Source organism: Temnothorax longispinosus, chromosome 2 (genome assembly GCF_030848805.1).
Source record: "Temnothorax longispinosus isolate EJ_2023e chromosome 2, Tlon_JGU_v1, whole genome shotgun sequence".
NCBI lineage: Eukaryota > Metazoa > Arthropoda > Insecta > Hymenoptera > Formicidae > Temnothorax > Temnothorax longispinosus.
The window spans coordinates 18,069,150-18,094,429 of record NC_092359.1 but is presented as its reverse complement, the minus strand read 5'-3'; the positions used below and the strand labels follow the sequence as shown (position 1 = coordinate 18,094,429).

At 36.6% G+C, this 25,280-nt stretch overlaps 1 protein-coding gene across 3 annotated transcripts in view; it reads left to right on the top strand.

Moving 5' to 3' along the window:
* The window catches only part of LOC139808004 (atrial natriuretic peptide receptor 1), a 93,702-nt gene that overhangs the window by 30,377 nt on the left and 38,045 nt on the right, over positions 1–25,280 (top strand). For 2 of the 3 annotated variants that reach the window (XM_071769577.1, XM_071769578.1), the window contains 12 exons: positions 1,744–2,139; positions 8,756–8,870; positions 12,768–13,102; positions 14,259–14,350; positions 14,501–14,639; positions 15,022–15,103; positions 19,952–20,090; positions 21,023–21,100; positions 21,887–21,964; positions 22,176–22,280; positions 23,149–23,395; positions 23,832–23,990. In XM_071769577.1, the coding sequence (XP_071625678.1) occupies positions 1,744–2,139; positions 8,756–8,870; positions 12,768–13,102; positions 14,259–14,350; positions 14,501–14,639; positions 15,022–15,103; positions 19,952–20,090; positions 21,023–21,100; positions 21,887–21,964; positions 22,176–22,280; positions 23,149–23,395; positions 23,832–23,990 (1,965 nt within the window). The remainder of the gene's footprint in view (positions 1–1,743; positions 2,140–8,755; positions 8,871–12,767; positions 13,103–14,258; positions 14,351–14,500; positions 14,640–15,021; positions 15,104–19,951; positions 20,091–21,022; positions 21,101–21,886; positions 21,965–22,175; positions 22,281–23,148; positions 23,396–23,831; positions 23,991–25,280) is intronic. The other variant, XM_071769580.1, reaches the window with a different exon arrangement.

Genomic DNA, 25,280 nt, shown 5'->3' with positions numbered 1-25,280 from the left:
GTTATTATCATATTACGTAGCTTCGATCGATGAAGATTGAAAGCCCTAAATTGGGCGCACCGCGGGGGAATTCGGTCGCCGTTAGCGCGAATTAATGAGTTTTAAACGCGGACCGCGTGTCGTTCGGAACGATTATTCCACGGTAATGTTTGCCTTTATGTGGAATTGGATATCGACGCAATATCACTCGTGATTGCTAATTAGAACTGCGGCTCCATGGAAGCGCATTGCTTGCGGGTAAACGCGCGGGAATCGAGAATCGAGGATTTCGAGAAGCATTTCAGGTCGCGCGGCTTAGCGCGTTCGTGTAAATCTGTGAATGAAACGAACGCAATTGGAAGCCTGTTGCTTGTAAAAGCTGATACACTTTAATTACAACGGTGAACGAAATGCACTGACATATACGTATTTATTCTCGTGGCATTTATTTCGCAAATAAGGGCAAACTTTCGTAATCATTTGAAAAAGATTTCTTTGTCTCCATTTCCCTGCCCGCGCGACGTTTCGTACGAAGCGAATGTCCCTTGCTATAATTGCCAAGAGCATTGTGCAGAAAATAATGGAATTTTGGTTCGAAAACTCGTGAACAATAAGCGTTTCTTTGCACAGCGGGAGAGTAACAATCTATTTAATTAGCTGCTGGTCGTTCTATTATCCTCACGTTCACGTTGCATCACGTTTTGTCAAGTTCTCCCTTCGCCAACTCGCGATATCGCCTCAGTCAGCAAGATTTTAATTGCACGTGCATTTAAAAAACATATTGTACGCGTGTACAAATGCATGTGTGCCGATGTGAATGCGTGAACACGCGGCGAACGAGCTTTAGCGTCGTGGGGAATTACCGGCTTCGCGTGCGATGCGGCTGACGCAGTAAGAAATATTTTTCCGGACGTTTATCCCGCCGGGAACATTTCATATACATCTGTCACGTGTCAGTCGTGACGAAGACATTCGATATTAATAATCGTTAAAAGCATACTCCCGGAGGAAGATGTACATCGACGTTTCCGTAATCAGTTGCGGTCTGATCTATAAGTGTACCCCTCGAGAGTATATAAGCCATGTGAGCGAACACGAAATGTACCGGCTTAATTTAATTGCGCCCATCAATCGATACGTTAATCAACCGTGTATACTCATACGCGGAGTGTACATCTTGCAAGCGAAGTCCCTTCGACAAACAATATACTTGTTATCGACGTATATCAGATCATATAGGCGGCGGTGATAGGATTATAACGCGGAGCCAATATATTCGGATTCATAAATTCAGATTCGTGTTATCTATTTCGCGCACGTGGCTCTACCTTGTTTTCTATCATCCCTGGCGCCAAGAGTGCATGGATTCAATTCTATACTACTTAAAACTATGTATGACACAGAAAAATAACAGGTTCGCGTGTGCCGACAATAAATCACGAATAAATAGCTTGTAGAGCTGAATTTTTACGATTATGATTACTATAATACTTGTCTCAATCGAAGCATCGAATTTTTGATAATTTTTTGGGTGGTTTATTTCTTCTGTGACAGAAGAAGACAGATTCTTCTGCGCTTATTCGTGAAAGGTGTTTAACGCTAAATAAACATAAAAGATTGAATTTTACGGTAATCTCGGCTTTAAATAAAGCGTCGAACTTTTCGTGATGTTTCACACTCGCAATGGGCCTCCCGATTAAGCAAAACCGGCGCAAAATTTGATAAATCTATTATTACCCGAATCTTCTTTCCGGATCGCAACAGACGCTTTTCTGGGTCCCGTATGCGATTACGTGATCGCGCCCGTGGCCAGATACGCGGGGGTATGGGGCATACCCGTGCTGACGGCGGGCGCGCAGGCGGAGGCGTTTCGTCACAAGGGCGAGCATTACCCGACGTTAACCAGGATGATGGGCTCCCATCGTTTGGTGGGCGACGCGTTCAGACATATCCTACGGCGTTTCGGATGGAAAATCTGCGGTCTGCTGTTTCACAATCACGAGATGGCCAGCAGCAGAGGCAATTCCGAGTGCCATTTCACGCTGAGCGCCGTATTCACGGCGCTCAATCAAACGCCGGTGCACAAGAGCTTCAACCAGGAGACCACCACCGCCGAGGATTACAGAAACCTGCTCAGCTTCGTCTCGAAATCCGCACGGAGTAAGTCCGCTCGATTCACGATGATTGTTCCCTCATTAATTCATTCGCCCTCCTAATCGCGGGAGTCTTCTGATTCATCAGAAGAACGGTATATACAAAATATCAACGAAAGTGTCGGAAATTCGACATTTGTGACGTATTTTTGCTCGCAAAAATGAAAACGTTTTTTATTGTGTAGATTAATTCAAACATGCACGCGTGACAAAGTTATGACAAACTAATCTATTTTGAACTGGGCAAAAAGTTCATGTGATATATTTTATTTATAAAATAAAAATAAAAATATGTGTGTGGAACTTCTCCTACAAAATGTGTAAATGATTAAAATGTGCATATGTTCTAAAAATATATTCAGAGTCATCACATATGCTCATACAAAACACATGTTTATTAGAAAATATTCGGAATATTAATATAGATGTGGTTTTTTTTTGCAATTTACGGAATAGAAAGTAGAAGAGAAAAAAAGTTTATGTAAAGTTTTAATGGAATAAATCCTGCTAAAAAATTAAAAAATTAATAGACTGTAATAGGATTTTTAAGATTTCTTTTTGCAAAGAAGATTTATTATATTTCAGACGAACTCTTTTTTCCTCTTTTACATTGCCTATTTTATAATTTATATAGAGAAACCTGCATTTCCGAGTTCTCCGTAATATATGTTCGTTCATTTAACTCAGCGCATAACGTAATTGCGCACGCTAAATAATTTTGTGTTGTGCTTTCAGACTTTACATAAATCAATCAGCTTTTATCAGAGCCGACGTGGCGTGTAACGTTTAGCGTTTAACGTTTAACACTGCTAAAGGACGTCGCGTTGTGAAACGCGGGCTTGATAGTCTACGGACGGTGAACTTCGACACCATCATTTAATTGATATCGTTTACGAAGTTTGCCTCTACAAGTGCGCCCCTTGCCTTTTACTCGTTGATCGTGTTTAACACTTCAAACTCGTCAACTAGGTTTACATGCGTTATCCGAACGTTAAATAAATTTCCATTAACAACTCCATCCCTGTGGGTAACGCACAATCAGCTCTCCTCGGAAGGCCGAGGAGCTTTCATCGGTATTTAGTAAAACGACGCATTCGCATTGCGCGCGTTTCTCATGATTACGATGTAATTAATCATCTTACAGGCATTGCGAAAATTGAATACGTCGCACGGGGTAACGAAGCGGAGAGCACGTCTCCGCGTGCAATTAATTAATTTGATGTACCCGGGGCGTGATACCGCAATGATCGAGTTATGTCATAAATTTCAGAGCACTTTATCGGAACGTCACATTTCGCGACGAGCAATTCTCTCTCACGATATCGCACAGGTGATTCGTACGAGCGGAGCTTCATCTTGAAAATGTCTCCACGCTTGTTCCTCATCGCTCCCCACATGCTCGAATCTTCAAATCGCATTACAAAGAGTTCACGGTAGACTTATTCTCAATAGGAGTGAAACAAGCTGCGGAATATGTCTCTTCGATTTGATGCTATCTGCGCGGCACTTCCAGGAAAGCACAAATATTTTTGACCCAAATACCGGATAACACTTTGAATCATAATATAAAGAATAAAAGAGATTGTATCCTCTTACTTTTTCAAGATGCTTTTTTAAATTATTCTATAACGAAGAGCGCATAAAAGGAACAATGACATTTCAAGTGAGATAAATTAAGAGATTGAAATCTCTTAATCTCTTAATCTATTTTAAATAAAACTTTTTGAAACACGGGCATATAAAAAATAATTTGTTGAAGGTAAAATAAAAAAACTAATTAAATCGTATTATGTTTTCTACAGATCTTAAATTTTCAAATAAATTTGCTATTGCCAAAAATTAATTATTGCTTAATCGATTTTTAGATCCACCGTCCACCAGATCCACCGTCGTTAGATATGTAACGCCATCAAGTTACTTGATGGTTCTCGTGAATTTTAATCGCGCGCGTGTCTGATTGCAAAAACGAACTTTTAGAACAACGCCGCGAGGAATTCGTAGTCGATCGAGACGCCGACACGATCCGATTTCCGAGAAGTCGACATTAACAGGACGTGGCGCACCGTGTCGTCACCGATCTCGCGATCTACGTTAAATTACTAGCGAATGCCATAAATCGTCGATTGATTGGAATTCTCAAAGTTCCGCTGTGTGTATGTCGAAGAACGGATTCTTATCGAATTTTTCATTCTCCGCCTCGCGCGAAAGGAACGATGATTCAGTACCCCGCGCTGTCTCGCCGAGTTCTCACGTCTATGCTATAAATAATATCCGAAACAATAAGGCAAGCTGATAACGGGATATCTGCTTCATGCTTAATGTGGGTTGGATATTAATCTCGATATATTGTGCAAAACGTTTAATCTTGGCGTTATTGATATCCAAGATACATTTCTGCTACGGCTTATTGCGGAGTAAAAATATTTATTTTATATAATGTGTATGTGTGTTATCAATTTCATATCAAGATGGAACACTTATCAAACATTTTGTGTTGGCAATCATATGCACACAGTTTTTCTGAATGCATGTTTGATCTATTTATGCATATTTTCAAAGTTTTTTATGATAAATTATTTTATATTTAATACATAAATTAATATTACTAAATAGACGTGAGTATTAATAATATATTGTTTATTATATGTAAAAATACCAAAAAATATTCAACAATAGTTATATTTTTTCTAACATTATATTAGCGCATAAAATATCCTCTTTGTTTATTCGGTCTTATTTTATCTCTAATAATATATCTTTTATCTTTTATTATAATTAATAAATTACTTACAGTTATATTTTAAATTTATACAAGATGTATAAAGTTTTACTTACGATCGAATTTCTAAAGCGTTATTTGAAAGTTTCTGACTGTAATTCTTATCAAATTTCCTCGAAAGAGGTGTTGCAAAGCAAGTGTCTGTTGTCAGTATTATCACATTACCGTGCCGGGAAACGAAATTACACAACGAGTTTACATTTAACTCTATTCGAACGGCTGTCTCAGGTACGTGTGTCTACGAAGTAACGGGAGCGCAAGACGAGATATAAAAGAGAAGTAAAAGAAGATTCGATCTATGTGATAATGAGGCTATTCCCGGTATACAGACGTATAACATCGATCTATCCATTTTACCCACATCGGCGGCTGATCCGAGCTCGGCTCGTCTTTTCGTTTTACGCCTCGACTACTTTTTACCGGCGTTCAAATTTTCAATCGATGTAGGGTGTTACGCTCTCGATGAGTCGAACCGATCGTTTATCGCGATATTCTCTGTGCCCTCTGTACATGACTTTGAAGTCGATTTTCATCGCGACTGACTCAGCGATTGTTTAATCAAATTTCCTCGCCTTGTATTAAAGACGGTGTCCTTTACCCTCGCCTTTACCTATCTAGATCTACTTATCAATATTCGGATCTCGAAGATTTGAAAGAAGATGAAAATACTTCACGCTTTAATCTTTTGCGAGTATGCTCTCGAAATGCTTTGTAGTTGTAATTTTTTTCACAAAAACTGAACAAGACTTGCGTATCTCGATTTACCAATAGGGAAGGAAATTTTAGGAAAATTTTCCAAGCTCGAAAAAATATCAGCGATGCTGATAATCAGTTTGAATGCAAGGATTCTCTTTTCTACAAGAGATCTCGTATTTTTATTCGACAGCAAGATATAATTTGTGAAATTAATTAAAACTAACTGGTCAAGTTCTAATAATAAACTAGTTAAGTTCTCTTTGGTAACTCATTCAGTCAATTCTTTTCTCATGCAACTTTTATTTTATATTACAAAAGAGAGTGTGACAAGGAAATAAAATTTTCCGGAATTAATATGCCTAAAAATCTGAATAAGCGTAATTTGAAAACGTACAAAAGAATGCGTCACAAAATTTCGATCGACATCTGTTACGATATTTTAGCATATAATTTTATATATACATTATCGAGAGATATTAGAAATATATTAAAATCATTCGTCGCATCTTACTACAATCATAATTACGTGTATATATCCCCATTCTAGTGCAGTTTTCCATAACTGCATTTAATCGAAACGCCTTAAGCGTCGCGGGGTGAAGAAATACGGTTGGAACGGCGCGGCGCGTAAACTTTAACCGATATCAATGTCATTACGTCGGCGGGATGTCTGTGCTCATGATATAATGGAACGAACTTTACCCCTTTGTATCGTATGACTCTAGTTAATCGTCGTCATCGGTGGTAGCTACGGTGGCGTTAAATGAAGAGCAATCTCTAATGAGAAACTGAGTGGGATCGACTCATAATAATGCAACTACGACAACGCTTCCCATCTTACTGACGTTACGATTACGAGACAATACGTCTCATTCGCTCGCTTTATTTCGAAAATAACATGTAAATACAGTAGAGCGCGATGTTCTACAACGTCGGTTTGTACGAGGTACGCGAATAAATAACATGTACGAAGTTGTATTTAACAAAATCAGATTAAGAGAACATTTTATCATTAATTAGTACAAAATGAACAGACTCTCAAAATGTTAATGTCCCGAATTGTGTCTTGATCCAAAGTTAGTTAGAGGCGTATGCGAGAGTTGCACCGATTAATGGCGCGTGTTTGACTTGTCGTAAAAGCGGGATTATGACTTTGCTTGGATAAACGTTTATATCTGGCTTGGCGCGTTGCGGTGCAACGATACGAGCAGCCCCGGATTATTTTGTGAAAGCGCATTTTGCTTAAACATGTCTCGTGAGGCTCAAGACATCTGCGAAACGATTTCGTAGGACCAGTTCTTTTAATAACACGTCTGATTTTTAAATGTGTTACTCATTGTAAATACCTGAAGTACATAAAATTATTACTAATTTTCTGTTAAAATTGTTTGGAATAATCAGTGAAATAAAAAATACGTTCTTTTAAGTGCTTAAAATCATATGAATAAAATAAACATTATCATTATTTGCATAATACGTATAATAACATTATATAACATATAATTAATTATATAGTTTTTACTAACGAATGTAAAAGGCAATCTTTTTCAAGATATATTAAAATGTATATACATTATACATACAACACACACACACACACACACACATATATAACTTTATAGCGTTGTAACAATTTCACGAACAACAGTTTTCTATAATATTAGACGTTTATGTGAGCAAGTCAATTTCTGAAAGCGCCATAACTGAAATCGTTTCCTCTCTTCGAAAAATTCAAACGGTATAATAAAACCGAGGATAAAGCTCAGCGCAGATTTTATTTAGATTTTTGTGTTGCGTGAAAGTGTTCTCTGAAATGACAAAGCGAAAAAACATTGCAATTATTTTTAATTCATATAGCTACAATGCAATTTCTGTAATATTTTTATTTCATAATGGCAAAAAAGAAATTATTAACTTCAAACATGCTCGCGCTAAATTATCTAATGTTTAACGAAATTCATACGTTTTTAATACAAGTTTCTTTTGCGTGCGCAATTTTCCCGTTTTATGAAATTCGAGCAGTTTTACATGTTCGTTGTCGACGTACAGGTAAAATGCCTGACGAACGTCGGTGATGTACAGAAGATTTTCACGTCAAATTTTATATCTCTCGTCGTAACACGAAGAATATTCATCTCTCCGTAATATCTTAAGCGCGTGCGAGATTTGACAAGATGACGCGCGCTTTGGGAAGACTCACGTGCAAGAGCGTTCGCACGTCAAACAGCAATGTAGAAGCGACTGTGAAACGTGTCGACGTATATGGTATTCTACTTTAAAGAGAAACGGTAATCGAAACTTCCTTGTCTTCCCCGTCTATCTATGTACATACATCTCCCTGAATTTCGCGTTAAATCCGCTGAGTTTAAGCTGGATTGAACTAGGATAAAGATGTCGAAGCACAATATACGACAACGATTCTATAACATCGTTGAAGTTGAACTTTACAGACGGTATTATTCACCTTGCTGCTGTGATCTGATAGTGTTTTGCAATTTTGGAATTTGTATGAAATGTAAGTGCATCAATGGATAATCACCCGCAAGTTTATCGGCAAATAATAATCATTTAATCTATGTATATTAATTTTTGCAATTATATAAAGTTATATTAATTAAAGAACTTATTTCTCCATATATATAAACCATCTTAAATCCGTATTTAAGAAATAGAGATTATGTATTTAAAAAAAATTTGAAAAAAAGAACCGTCACAGATACAAAATCTCTATTTTTTAAGACTGTGAGTTAAACCTTGGAAATATTTGAAAATGTGTGTATGTGTGTAAGCCCCAGAATGTATTTTTAAATAAAATAAGAGACAAGATGCGATAAAAATAAGAGATAAGAATACAATAAAAACTTCGCTAGCAAAACGGTTGATGCAAGAATATATCTTGATCAGTCATCTATACCGATGCATCTATAGATTATTCATTTTTTTTTTAAATTCTATCTCTCGCGCATACGTTAACATACGTGGGCCTACCTTCATGTAAAATTAAGTGGATATACTTGTGCCACATTCGCATGCAGCAAACTGCAAATGCGATTGGATCGAGTGCATATCGGAAAGTGGTTCGACCGCGATAATATTTATATAGATCTCAACATGTCTCCCAAGAAATCGTTTTTTCTTTATGTTTCAGTCGTGGTGATGTGCGCTAATTCAACGACCATCCGGGAAATATTGCTGGCTGCCGAGGAGCTCGGGATGGTGGACTCAGGGGAGTACGTGTTCTTCTCCATAGAGCTCTCCTCCAGGTAAGCGGAGTAAACTCGCAATTTTACCACTAAGAGTAATTGCGTGTGTTATTCGTCGTCGCGTATCTTGAATAGAGCGCTATTACGGAAATTTCGTACGGAATAAAAAGTATACGCACGGCCATATAAATGTAACGTATAACCATGAACATTTTAATGAGATAGAAGATAGAACATAAGATAATCCTTGTACGTTTTGAAAGAGAGCACAAAGTAGAGAAAGATAATTTCGAGGAAAAATTGTCTTATTTGAAAGAATTAACAGGACTTATCTTTGCGTCTAACACGTTTTTAATCTTTCTCTTTTCGATATGCGAGATATCTCATCTGAAATATTCTGTTTAAAAATTAAAATTTTGTTGAGAGAGAAACACGACCGTCATGATATACAATCAATTTAGAAGAAAATGCCATTTACAGTCCGAGCTGGATCTTGGTAGTCTAATAACATTTATCTGTTTTTCCAAGTATACAAATTTCCTATAGTAAACTACGCGTCGATTGTTTGTTGGCTTTAAAACACAGCTTTCGTTGGAACAGTAAACCCCCTCCCCCTACTTAAATCAATAATCAATTTAACTTTTGATGCTTATAAGCATCTTATTTAAATTACTGTAAAGAATTTATTGTAAAAAATATCACCTCAGCCCCCCACAGTTCGAACCTAGAACCTCCTTTAATCCGTGACAGGTATTATTAGGCTACCAAAATCCAGCTCAAGCCAAATGGCATTTTCTTCTAATCTAAACTGATTAGAATTTTGTATATTACGCTATTTATTGTCGCAGTTGTGAAATATCATTTGATATATCTTGTCCCATAAATCAGCTAATAACGCATGAAATCTGCGGGAACACGGGTCGCATGTCAAAAAACTAGGGCATAAACAGGGGTGCTTGTACAATAGCACGTGTCTCGGACACTAAAGTCGGTTTATAATTGAAACGAATGAATGTGGAGTCGTACCCGGTACCCGGGACGGCTTGGCTCCATATAAAAGGAAAATTGGCATGAAATACGTCTCGTCGGTCTTCAGTGTCACGGAGGACGAGAAGCAAGTAAAAAAGAGATTAAAATGGGATCTGACGACATTGAACATGTTTCCATAAAACGAAAAATATATGTACATATATACGTTCGTTCTACGCCTACGTAGAGGAAAAAAATCTTTTTTCATTCACCGCGCAAACTAAGAATTTGAAAATATAACTTCTCTGTATAAATTCATGTAAATATTTTCCGTTGTTAATGAGATATGATTTACTATATTAATGTCAGTATATTCATCAGTAATTATCTCTATCTAAATAACTAGAAGCAATTTGTACGGTTATCTGGAACCTGGATACGCTAATATTAACTTAGTTACCTAACATAATATGGTTAGGACGAGACAATTGCATTTACTTTGTCCGTTTCGCTTGCAAGAAGTTATTTTATACTATCAGGGGTCAAGTTTTGAAGTTCTAATTCAATCTAATTTATCCCTTGCCATATCGTCGACGCAGTCGTTTCGCGTGGGCTCGCGAAGCAGTTTGCTCGCTTAGATAAACTTGCGTTTACGTCCCTACTATATATACGATTGAGAGCATTAATATCGCCCAGTGCATTCATAAAGAGACTGCCTCACTGCCTGACATGCGACTCACCGATCCGACTCATCCTTTCGTAGAATAAAGCAATCCAGCTGTATATTATACCGTTAACTTCGAAAAGACGCTCCCGTTAGAGAGAAATTCGACCGACGAGTGTGAGCGTGTCGGACGGTATTAAATCTCCCGTTTGTACAAAGTACAGGTACATATATCGTACAATCGCGCCGTTTAACGAGGCCTTGAAAAGCCTCGTCCCGGGAAATTGCTAATCCGGGAACGTCGTAAACGTAACGTAGTACGTGATTCTTCGCGATCGTAAGTTCCTTACGATCACATTCTCGGACGTTATTTTGTTTTCTTGATGATTTTATTCGGGCGATGGTCGTGTATCTGCAGACGAAATCAAAACGGAATTATCTTGAATTTCAGCGATACCAGTGATACAGATCGCAGGGTTATGATCGTCCGGCTATATTATCCCAGAGAACTCTCTGGGAAAACAAAACTATTGTACTGGATATCTCGTTGCATTTCCGCTTCTCTGTTTTCCTATGGCTCTTGTTAATAAAGGATATCATGCGATTTCGGGTCGAGTGGAATTCAATCCGTCGTATCGGAAACCTCAAACCGCAGCCCTTCGTTTAGATTATAGTCGAGTCAGAATAGACACAATCGTTAATCTGTTGTAAACCGTATAAAACTATTGAATGTATAAATTTCGCCATTGTGCCAGTAAACAAGGGAAAACAGAATTCGGAAGGAAAAATACAATAAGCGAAAATTTTCGCTCGAATTTAACGAAATCACGATCTCGTGAATTTTTCCGGAACGAAAAAACGATGAAAATCTGATTTAACGAGATTTTCATGTGAGATTTAAAAAGTGCACGAGATGAAAAGCAGTCTGACCATCTCGTGGTTTGAGCAGCACTATTGGCGTTGACTTTAACGGTAATTGAAATTTTTATTCATCAGTTATTCCAGTTAGAATTAATCTGATGAAGTCTTGAAGCTTGAATGAAGTTTTCCTACAATAGTCCGTCGCAGATGACAAAAAAATATCAAATTTTCTAAATTCATGTTTGTTAGAGAACGTATTCGGCAATTCTTTCTTGGATAATCGAGAGTTAAGGAATTTTCAGAATGTCAAATGGAGAAAACTTCCCGGCGAGACTTGAGATTGCTTTCGAACTGTGCCGATTTATTCGCTTACTTTAATCTTGAAAGAGACGTGCAAGATGTAAAAATAAAAAAAGAACAAGCGAGTTGTCGGTGCAAACGCTCACGGTGATGCCGTGTTATTCCAACGTCACTTTATTTAATCACGTGTCCTGCAGTTGTTTCGCCGCAGGGCATCACGAATTTTTCTACACGAGAATTTTCGCGCCTTGTAATTCGAGTGTTACACGCATTATCGTACGGTAGGTGTTTGTGGCTTTTATATGTTCCAATTATAATGTAACGATCGAGCATCATAAAATGAAAGTTATGATCTCTGGTATGTGTGAAGGCGAAAAGCTGCTCGGTCACGGTGTAGTTAAATGATGTTTCACCGAAACATAAATTAATTGGGTCGCTTATAATGCGTCGCTTTAATATCAACGATTTCAGGTAATATTCGAGAAAATGAAATATACGTAATTGTAAAAATTAATGTTTTTTAAAATAATTCTCAATATAAAGACTATTTTTATAAATTTATTTTAATTGAATTAATGAAAAAGTTTTAAAGCAAAAAAGTTTCAAAAATAAAAAACAATTTATAAACGATATAACATATTTATAAAAGATATAAGGATTTATTATAAAAAATGTAAAATAAATATTAAAGATGTAATAGTAAAATATTTTTATTTTACTTTAAAACAAACAAATACTAAAATTTTTCCATCATGTTATACAAATCGGTGTTATATAAATCCGTGTCATGAAGGTCTACTGTATATTTTTTACAATATAACCTTTTTTAGCAGAATTTATACTACGAGCTGCTTTTACTTGTGCGTCATATTGGCTTCAATATATATTATAGAAACGTTAAATATTCTAATAATTCTGTAAGATAATTATATTCTTTTCTAAAAGTTTTAAATGTAATACTTTAATACTAAATGTAATACTTTATTAGCAAAAGATGCTTACTATGTAACAGCACAGTTTTTATATCATTAAAGTTTTCATAAAATTAAAGTTTTTGAAATCTGATCATCCAACGATTCGATGAATCTTTTTGTCTCATAACAACACATATATTTGCGAGAAACATATTATTACAAAATATCAAATGAACGAATGTATTTTAGCGACAATGATTCCAAAGAGCCATGGAGAGTCGAGGGCGATACCGACGAGAGGAACGAGAAAGCTCGGAAGGCTTATCAGGCCTTGTTAACGGTAACAGCGCGCACCCCGGACAACCTAGAGTACCTGAATTTTTCGCGCGAAGTTAAATCCTTGGCTCAGAGCAAATACGACTTCACCTTCGGTAATAGCTCGGTCTCCACCTTCGTGACGGCGTTTTACGACGCCGTGCTGCTTTACGCCCTTGCTCTTAAGGAGAGTCTGCCGGAGAAGCCGGGTGAGGTCAACCTAGACGGCGGTAATCTGACCCGGAGAATGTGGGGAAAGAGTTTCAAGGGTAAGTTTCAGCTTCTCTCATTTATCGTTGCTTACATTTATAGCGAAAGTCATTCGCGTCGGTCAATCTAGCGCGACTTCAGCGAAAACGACGCCGGGTATAAGTCGATGGGGGGATTTCTCGCGCGTAATCTTTAAGGTTTTATAGGCATTTTCTCCTGATGGAAAATTGTGATGTGTTATGCCTTATCTGTTGCATCAGTGTTAAGCCTATGGATCAACATTGTAATCGTAATCGACAAAACTACAGAACAGATCTATAGAACTGAAATCTATAGAATAAAAATTGGTCAGCAATGTGGAAAAGAATGAATGAATAATGATTTCGTCAGACAGCCAAATTACAGCCATTGTTAATTAAAAATTCTTTGTAGCCAGAGCAGTTAAATTAATTATCCGGTGAATCGGATAATTAATCATCACTCGCAAAAATCTGTTATTGACCCGCCACGATTTTCCAACTTTTATAACTAATGGAATCAATTTGCACATTATCGATTTTACGCTACATTTTTATTCTTTTTTTTCTAGTTTCCTCGAATTTTCCGAATTGTTGAAATTATTCGAATGCTTATGATATTTTCACTTTTGTCACGCATACGTTTCAAGTTTCGATCCTCTAAGGAAATGTTTGCGCTTGCACGTAAATAAATTCATATCTGAAATATCTGTCAATCTGCGTCTATGTTATTTTCTCTTGCAATACCTATAAGAATGCAAACAATTGCTTTTTACTCTGGCTTTACGTCTCATCTGCATGCGAGGATCTTTGAAGTATGACTATCTTTTATTCCTTTATGTACGTTCTTTCACCTCGACCTTCGTTTCTCGAGCTTTCTGAGAGAGTTTTATAGCTGGCGTAGCTAACGTCGAACGGAATGCAAGATTGCCAGTTTGCTTTGTGTTTCAATATGTTCTTGTCTCGCTGTACCCTCCTACATGCATTCCCGCGTTGGATTTCTATATCGGTTATCTCGAATTGCACCAATCGCCCACGTGAAATTTTACCACCGCGTTTGAAATGAAGCTTTTCGAGAATTAACAATTCCGCAACCGCCTGCCGCGACCGTAATATTCAACTTTGATTAAAACCTCACCGAGTAATCATAAATATGCAATGTCTCGTTTTATTTTCGCATAATTATGACCAATTCCAGGAATAACCGGCGATGTAAACATCGACGAGAATGGGGACAGAATTGCGGATTACTCTTTGCTGGACATGGACCCGGAAACATCCAGATTCGAAGTAAGACATCTCCGAGGATTAATAACTATCTATGCCTAATTGTAAAATACAATTTTACCTATATAGTCTCGCAATTAAAATAATTTAATTTGCGACGTTGCATGCATGGTGATCCGCTTATCATCTTATTTGTGAAATAATTTCTCGCAGATTGTGGCCAATTACTATGGTGCGAATAAAACATTGGAATATATCCCTGGGAAGCAAATTCACTGGGCCGGTGGCCGTTTAGAACCACCCCCGGATACGCCTACTTGCGGATTCGACGGGTCGTTATGTCCCGATAATTGTGAGTGGGTAATGCTTTTTTAATTTAAATATAATAACAAATAAATAATATACGATATAAAGTTGGGTATACAATATACGGTAGAAATATGCAATCGCAACGAGAAATAAAAAGACTTCTACATTTGTATAAATTTTAATTATGTTTGGTTACTAAAAACGTTTAATATTTAACTGGACGAAATAAAACATTAAAATAAAATTTTTCCTTCTCGCAATTGTGTTGGCATAATTCTGTGTAGTTTTTTCTAGTGCATCAAATTATCTGACTCTCTCCCCTCCCCCCACCTCTCTCTCTTTCTCTCTCTCTCTCTCTCTCTCTCTCTCTCTCTCTCTCAAAGTGCAATATTTTTTCTTATTTAAATTACTAATGTTCAACACAGCTCTTCCGGGATACGCTATTCTCTCCATGGTATTGAGCTCCATCGTGGTCGTTCTCGTCGTCGGTTCAGTATTTATTTATCGGTAAGTCAAGATTGTTTTTACTGCAACACTTTACATTATATTTCTTTTATGCGAGAAAATTTATCGGTATTAACGACGATATATATAGATACTAATAAGTATTACTTATGATAAATTAAGATTTGGATATTGAGAAACAGGACGAATACGATAAAGTGAGATGGAATATTTAAACCAAATAAACATACTTTGCGAAGGGAAAAAATATTTATAAAATGGATGTATATGTTCATGTAATAAAAACCAGTGTGTTTCAACTTCAATTATCACCGATAATTGCGCGTTCTCGATTTAAATTACATAATGGTTTAGAAACTGCTCTCTTTTTCTTTCTTTCTTTTTCTCTTCCATTTAAAATGGATAAGATTAACAAAATTGTTTTCTACTGGGAATATTATTTCCTATTACGTTTGCCGCGAAGCTTCGTATTGAGTAGCGTATCAATCTACAACAATGCATCAACCCACCGAAATATTCCAGAACAATGAATTAAATTTTTCCGATGACGTCACTTTGTTTAATCGGCAAATTAAATCAATAAGTGAAACTGACGCTAAAATAGCTACTGCAAATAATTTACGCTTTTGAAATGTACACATTTAAATATTCAGAGATATTCGCCGACATTCGCGCCGACACGCATTAATTGGCATAGATTCGCTATTAGAAATTTAAAAGACCTCGTTGCCTCGCTTGCTTCACCACGATGAGGTAATCTCGATAACCCCAAGTAGCACACGCTAAGTGCACATATACATATCGAGAACGTATAGCTGAGAAGCTTCTCGGCTTCTTTGAAGTACGGTACGGTTGAAGAAGAGTAAGACAAGGGGAGAAAGAAGAAACGAGTGAAGCGAGACGAGACACTTATCCGTGCTGAAATTTCTCAGATGCTACGAGTTAATCGATTTAATACCATCTGTCCAACTTTACGCTACCACTCGGCTCGCCAAGTGCCTTTGTCTCTTCGGTTTGTCAGCCATGAGAACATTTTCAAGAGCTTAAACGAATTGTTTCCTTCTATCCAGCTGCGATAACCCTAAGTCCCAAAGTAAATTTAGACAAGTATACCCACAATTCTGTATTTTATCCATTTCATTATTATAAAATATGCAATACACAGAATTATATAGTACACAAATAAATTACACGTTCGAGACATTTTATTAAAACCAGATTACACGAAGACGTCAAAAATACGTATAATAATTAATATAAGAAATAAGTATAATAAAATTCACGATTCTTTTTGGCAACTGTAAATATATCAAACAATGACGATTAATTATACGATATGCGAAATGCGATATAAAATTTGTGAAATTTATTAGGAACGATACCAGATTTATTATTTAAAATATTTTGACTAATAACAAACGACGATATTTCAAATACTGAATTTCGCAAAAATTGTATAAAATATATTTGTGAGTCTGTAATATCAATAATAATTAAACTTCACAAGTGAGAAGCTTATATTTCATTGTTGGTTCAGCATTCAGATTTTTCACACTTAATAAAATTTGTATTAATAACAATCAGCGATTATTTTAGAACGTGGAATTTTGAATTAAGAGTAAAAGCTATTAAATCTTATCTAAAAATCTTTAAAGTTGATATTTATTAAGTTAATTTAATGAATTTTATCTTATCGTACTTGTCCTGCCGTTTTCGTGTAATATATATGGCATTAGTATTAAATAATTTTAATGTTATAATTAAATATTATAAAGTTTTATTATAATTTTAACATTACATATTTTTAATTTATTGTGTATTTAATGTCATATTTTTAAATTATATAATAATCCCTCGTATTCTATCTACCCATATTCTTATCACTATTTCCTCCCCATTTCTACCCATTCGTATTTCTACGTATATACTTATCCATATTTCTATCTATCCGTATTTTTACCTACCTACTCTGACACGTGACATTCCTATCTATCCATAGCTAGTCGCGATCATCTGAAGGAATCTTAATTGGGACTTATTATTATACAAACAACTGAAATTTAATATAAGGCGGGCATCTCTCCTCTAATTACGTGCGATTCCACATATGTGTGCAAAATTATAAGCCTGCCTTATTACCGTACTATATTATCTGGTGTTGAAGCAATCAATAAATAGATACACTGTACAAGTTGAGGCTAAAATCGGCGCATAATGAGAATAAATAATAATAATTAACAATCCTAAAGGAGAATATATGATATTTGCGATATATAAATCAATTATACCTTAATGTTGCTATTTCCTCCTCCTCCTCTCTTGTCGTTGTCAGCTCCTTATTTCCTCGATGCTACACTTGCGATAAACACGCGCATAATCATAATCACGCGTTTGCACGGCACTTCCAAAGTTAAAATTTAAAGAAAATGGAGTAAAATTACGATCGCATGCGGATTAATTATTAACACAAGTCTTTCTTTCTTAAAAGGAGTTTTAATCCGACTGTTAACACGACTCTGCCGAACGTTTGCGACATAACGCAAAGAACGTCCAGGGTTCACTTACTCGATCGACAGCGATTTGTTGATAAAAACGGACACAGTGCATTAGACGCACTATTTATTATTGGCACGCAACAACGTTGTAAATATCATAAAATAACATGTAATTCCTTATCTGTATTATAATAATTATAAAGAATGCATCATAAAGAATGCATTCAGTATCTTTTGGTACTTGTCGCGATTGTCTCCTGAAATTAACGCGACAATATATGGAGCGACCATTCGCTGTTACCTGCTCGCTCGAATATCGTCAGGCAAATGGTAGCGCGGCGACCTTGTATCCATAACGGCTCGTTATATACGTTACAAAAAAACAAATACCAAGGCCAAGGCCTTTACAATCGACATATTGACAGTACGAAACGTTTAACATTTTATATATAATGGAGTTATTTCCACACAAATATTCTGTTCTTTGAAATATATTACATTCCCAATTAATTTCAATAGATCATCGATGCCGATTAGATTTAGCGTTTATACTTGGAAAAGGAAATTTAATACCTTGATATAAAAGTATTTATGCGAATGCTTAACAGATTTAATTTAATTTAAAAGTTTTGTGCAATATTACGATGCAATCGTAAACGTAAAATTATAAGAGATAATAACGGTTTTAGACAGAAGTACTATACTTGGCTTAACGTTAAGCTTGGTATATTTGACGGTGATCTGCTTTCGGTAATTATTATCACCGTCCTACCTCTCCGGCTCTTCTTCAGAGTTTATTGCGTATCGTCTTGCCATTATAACTTGGCACACGTCGTATATTTCCGCATGATTTTAATCAGGGATGCGATAGCGCAATTGCACAGTTTTACAACTTACTTTAACGCGCATTACGATCTCTCTGCTTAATAGAGTGTACTATTATCGCGAACAAGATATTTATCGCTTCAATCGTCGAACATTAAATTTACCGGTATCTTATAAAATCTTTATCGAAGTCTGTTGAACGAAAGTTATTTCTTAAAGGATTAAAATCATGAGTGAAATTATTCACATTTTTTATTGAAAGCAGTTTAATTTACGCATATTTTACGGGAAAGTGTTGAAATAATTTTATAATTTACGAGATGTCGGTAACACGGTGGTAACGGGCGAAGTACAAAGCGTCATCAGTCAAATTATGCAGTTTGTGCTTGTCTTCTATTTTGCGTGGAAGATACCTTTTTGATGAGCCGCAAACGCCGCAAACGCGTTTCACCTCGAGAACTCACCTCGAAAGTCAAACACATCTGTAATATTACACATTTGTGAAATCACACAGACGAAATTACTTCGTACAAAAAGCCAACATACTCATCGTCGTTTAAACAACGAGTATGTTGGCTTGATAATTCGCTAATTTAGAATTAAATATCTGAGGGAATTTTAATAAAAGCCATAGAGAAAAAGGAAACTGTCGATAACATTTTTTAGCGGCGTATCGCATATTATTAGATAACTGCCGGGTACTAAAAACTGATACACAGATACATGCTTGCGCACCGGCAGCACGCAAAATATCGAATTTCAATGCTACCGGATACGCAATTCGACGCTACACAAAAATACCGGATATACAAAAATAATCCATGCGTCCATTCGCGAGAATTTGCAGTGAGTTTACAATGCTACCGAGTTCGGTTAAACTACACGTATCGGTAAATCCCAACAAATATCTAGGATTGCAGGATTGCGCTTTGGTCGTTCGCAATTCACCCCACGAACGTTTGACGATGAACTTTCGATGAATATATCGAACTCATTTAGTTCGGGAAATTTCGAAAGCACGGAGCCTTTATGCGCGGAATAATATCCCGCCTGAAACAGATAGGCGTTATGAGATACGCCAGCACGTAATTACCTCTTGCGCTGTTCAACGTGTACGCACACCGATGCGGCGCCGGTTGCAAACTTGTTAAGTCGTATGTTCGCACACGTTCGCGTATGCATCCTCGCAGTTATCGGGCGAACGGGTAGCATACATGTACGTACAAGCAGTACAGATACACGCACGCGCACGTCTACCGAGTTGACAAATTGCATCTTTGTAGCGCATGGAGACATCGCGAAAATATTTCCGTTATATACGCGGCATGATAATTGCCGTTGATAAAAAGCATCTCGTTAATCAACGAAGGAAAAACGCGCAATACTCTTTGTCGTCGAAAAGAAAGATAATGCGATTGTCCGGAATTAATCCACGACGCATACGCTTAAGCGCGTGGTTTATCACGCGGCCGTATAATATTGCGTAAATTTTTTCTTTTTTTAACGCGCCTCGGCTGTGACTTTCCTCCGCGAGAGTCGATCGCCGATAATATTGTCGTTTGTTTTGCAGGCGCTTCAAACTAGAAGCGGAAATTGCCTCCATGACGTGGAAGGTGCATTGGGACGACGTAATCGTGATACCTAGCGCGAAGACAATAAGGGGCTCCATGTACTCCCTAATCGCGAAAGGGTTTCGCGGTAGTCAAATGGTAAATATGACGGAAAACACGATTCTCGCGTTGCATAAGATACATCGCGCTTCGTTTACGGAAACGGCAATTCGATTATTTCGAAAAGCGGATATAATTTAAGCGGATTAGGGACGTAATAAACGTTAGTCGTGACAAGAGCTACAGTGGATAAAATAAACGTCGCGGTGGCGATCGAATTTTCATTCGAGTGCTCATTCCGATAACGTTTATTTATTCCAATAATTTTATTCCTGAGAGAATGGTGTTCGTACCTTAGGCAGGATCTCTCTGAAGAAAGGAAAGAGAATAATAGTGGAAAGTACTACTTCGCGAGTAGTGCTTACCCACTTCCGGAGCGTCGGAAGTAGTAACCATAAAGAAGACTTTATTCCATTGTACGTTATTCTGTTGACGCGTTCCTTATCATTTCTTTACGTATAGCGTTATGGTGCAAAAGCAAAAGAGAAAGCCGTTTTTAAATTTCGTTCTCTGTACTTCTTTTCTTATATTTCTTAATACAAATGGAAGAAAGAACGGAAGAAAAATAAGTGCCACTTAGCCTTGATTTTACATTTGTTTGCACGATAATACAAATCGGATTTAACGACAGAGTCTTTGACCAATTTGTGCTAAACTGTATATAATTGAAATGTCGAGGTATCAATAGCTACTTTCCGGATTTTAAACAATTGTGAGTGAAGAGCTTTTTCCAAATGAAGTTTCAACACTATAATGACAATTTACTCTATTTAACTATATTTAAACTCGCGTTTGCTTTTAGTTAAAAGTTTCATTACTGTAAGGCATTTAATATTTGAAGTTTTCAGGAAGGTCAACTTTGAATTTGCCGAAGAATCTATTACTGAAATATTTCTTAGTAACCTAAGATACCCTGCCTTACGTAACTCACTTCTAATTCATTATTATTTAAGAGACGATCTCTGTTCCAGACGATGTATTCTGAGGATAACGCAAGTCTGCCAGACGGAGTTGATAGAAACGACAATGTCCCGACAGGATTTTACAAGGTTAGAGACTACGTTTCGTTTTTACTTTACTTTTAAATTACACGTATATAACGTTGTCAATCATACAAAGTATAACTTTAATAATACTAATATATTAAATAAAATCTAAAAAAAAAAAAATCATGGTGCATTTGCGTAGGTATCGCGAAAATAGTATATTGTACAACTAGTGGGAAAAGTGGTCTTCCCACTAGTTGTACAATATACTATTTCTGACTTATTTCCGAGTTATTTCCGAGTTGCAATCTTCGGTATTAATAGGATTAAATGCCAATATGTATTATCTACAATCGAAATATACATATATGTTCTATGAACGTTGAAATACGGCTTGTGTTGTTTGCGTCTGCCAATCAATATTCATTCTATTTTTTTTTTTATAGAGATATTGCTTCAATAAAACGTCAAACAATCGCTCGACAAGTACGTCCGAATAGAAAACGTAGCGCGAGAACTGATTTATTAATGATTTCATCGCAAGAGCGCGATTCTAGGAAATTTCATATAAGATTTGCATCCTTACGATCGTCCTTTTGATAGCTTGAATTATTTCTTGTGAAGCTTATTTGTTGCTGAACAACAAAAAGGCCATTGAAACTCATCGGTATTCAACATTGATCCAATTTATATTTTTGCACGTCGCGTTTTATAAGATAGAGAATGGTGTGGGTGTGTGTATGTATATATATACACTTTTTCATAGGCATATGGTTTTCACGAGGCAACAATCAAAGAATTGTCAGTCAATATTTCCGTTTCCAACCGTGAAATCGCAATTCGTTTCAGAACTCAAAAGTCGCTATAAAACTGATACCGAGGAACAAAGTGGAGATCTCAAGACCTTTATTGCTGGAGCTAAAGCGGGTGAGTGACTTCGCAAACGTATGTCGAGCTTCATGAATTATTTCTTGTCAATTTTAATTTATTAAATACAACTCCTGAGCACACACTTCGAGAAACGCAATTCTCTCAATAACGATTCCCAATAAGTTGTCTTCGCGTAATTTCTCCTTCAGTGACCGGTATTGCATGTAACAGGCTTTAATATGAGTGGTGATGTTGGTGACTTTCGCAGATGAAGGACCTCCAGCACGATCATCTTGTACGATTTTACGGTGCCTGTCTCGAGCCGCCGCATTGTTGTCTCCTAACCGAATACTGCCCCAAAGGATCTCTCCAGGTGAATTGCATTCCGTGTCCCGATTTAAAGTTTTGATGAACAACCGAGGAAATAATTATGTCCCGCGTGTCATCAAATTAAAGCGAGATAGTTGTATATTGCTACAATTTATGATTTTAATTTTAATGGCAATCTTTTTCTTGTATAATTGTGTAACCGATTGATTCAGTTAATCTCAAGTTAATTTTAATAGGATATTTTAAAGCTTAGTTTCAAAGAGAGCATATGTAATATTAAAAATAGATAAATTACGATAAAGAATAATGCCTTCTTTGACATTTCCTTGAAAGAAAATCAATCAGTTTGGTCACAACATTTGTGATTAAAACATAAGATATGAAACATTCTGCATATGTAGACATGTCTCTCTACAATATCGTATATTGTACATATATATAATATTGGAAATGATGCAACATACGTGTACATGTGACTGGGTTAATACTCGAGAAGCAAATGTGCGCTACGAGCAAGTGTACGTAGTGGACTGCTAATTGCATTTGTCTATAAACGTTGCAGGCGTCCTATATACGAAACAAAAGATGCTCTATTTTATTGGATACCTGTCCCGCCTCATAATGCAATTTTAAGTACTCGATTGAATTATTAGTTTGCCTTGCACGAATTGCAGTTTTAAACACGAGTGAAATTTATACAGTAGATCAAAGAGATAGTATGTCAAAGGAGCCGCGTGAAATGTAAAATATTCTGTATACACATATTGAGTATCGAGAGACATACGCATATATAGTAAATAGTAATATATACTGAAGCAAAGCATACAATGTGTTTGAACGTTTGACCGAGATGTAAAGTTGCATAAGGATCGACCCTGCGTGCTATTCTTTAAACCTTTGTTGTTGAACAGGATATACTAGAGAACGAGCAGCTAAAGCTCGATCGCGTGTTCAGAGGATCCCTGATACACGATATCGTGCGCGGCATGGCGTATCTCCATGCGTCGGAAGTGAAGAGTCACGGTAATCTCAAGTCTTCGAACTGCGTCGTCGACTCACGATTCGTCCTGAAAATCGCCGACTTCGGCTTACACGAGCTGAGAAGGAGCGCGGATGGGGATGAAGACAGCGACCAAAACAGCTACGCTTATTGGAGGAGTACGTATCTGCAAACCGATTATGCGTCCGTGAAGCGTTCTCGCGCGGCGATATTTTTCCAACGATCGTAGTTGCAATGCCAAATATTTTCCAAGCGCTTGGAAAGGAAAAACGCGGACAGAAATAGAGATGATAGTCAGAGTAAATGTACGAAACTTCTGTTTGGCGATTTAACTATTTGGACAAGTTCTTCGGCGCACATATACGTATATCAATAGTAACGCGTGGGAAAAATGTTTATTTAATCAATAATTTTTATCAAACAGAAGTTTATAAAATGCGACAAATTTTTTTTTACATACGATGTTTTTACTTCTCAAATATTTGTCATTTATGTTTGCAATAACGATCAAACGCGTGGAAAAAGAAAGAGAGGCCGCGTTAAACCGCTCGACCCGCTTTGATTTTTTTAGAGCAGGAAATTTGGTGTTTGCAGAACAGCTGTGGACAGCTCCGGAGCTGCTGAGGATGGAGATACGACTGCCCGAGGGCACTCAGAAAGGCGACGTGTACAGCTTCGCTATAATCGTTCACGAGATCGTGATGCGCCAAGGGCCATTCTACTTGGGAGACAATAACGAACTCTCTCCAAAGGGTGAGTCTTTAACGTCACTTGAGATAATCGCGGATACCAAGCAATTGCTTCTCATCGTGTTTCATATTGCGCGAATAAATACGATCCTCTAGTTACGCGCATAATTTCTTTTCGATATGCATGACTTGCATTGTAGCTAATTTAACCGGAAGCAACAAGATCAGTTGGCTGTTATTTGTAACTAAGATCAAAATAATTTTGATAAGCAAATTTTTAGTAATATAGATATAAGAAAAATATATAAAATATTTTATGTATATAGAATATTGTATATAGAAAAATGTATGTAAATGTTTTAATTCATAAAAATGGTGTCCATTTTTCTATGCCAGCGAAATAATGATAAAGAGAAAAATAATGCTAAAACTCTTTATTCTTCGTGAACTTTGTTTTCCAATGACAGTGCAGAAAACGCCATCGATAAACAACGTTAAATGCATTTTGCTAATCATGAACGCGGAAGATCAGACGACGTATAGAATGACTGTATAGGTACAGAATAAACTGCAGATCATTTTGTCTGATACATGATCGTACGGTCCTTTCTGCGAGCGCTTTGGTTTAGCATTTTAAAGAGTGACCAACGGAAACTTGAATCTCACGTGTATCTCACGTGTATTATATAACTACGTTCATTTCACTGCACACTGACTCATTTCACCGCATATTGACTTTTTGTGCCCTTGTTTCTGAAGGCGGAGCATGCACGTTCTGGAATATGATCACGAACATACCGTCGCGTGACGCGATTTGTGATGGTTCACATGTTACGATTTAGCTGACGGTAATTTATAGATTTTAACGAAAAGCGTGATCTCGATTCATAATTTACTCGATATGCGCAAAAAATATGCAGAAATTATCTTTCAATGCGAAATTACAGATATTGTATTTTATATTGCGAAGCTATTTCAGTTACTTGCTATTTTTGCAATTTTGTTAAAAGGACATCAAAATAATGCATACCTCTTTCCAAATATATTTCAATTATATGAGAAAATTCATTGTTAAAAAGCTCTTAATTTAATGGCATTTAATCTATTCTAATACAATTTTTATGAGAACAAAAATGCAATACTAAATTATTTGTACGTTTTATATTATCATTAGTTTTACGATTAATTTTTTAAAGGGGCTTTTTGCCTGCTGATAAGTGAAATTCCGCTCATCGTTTTATCGGCCGCCGGATATCATTACTTGCTAAAGCTTTTCAAGGAATCTCCTTGGATTCTAGCGAGCTTGCAAGCTCCTATTGGAGTTTAGCTAATCTGTTACCAACAGTCGCTGCAG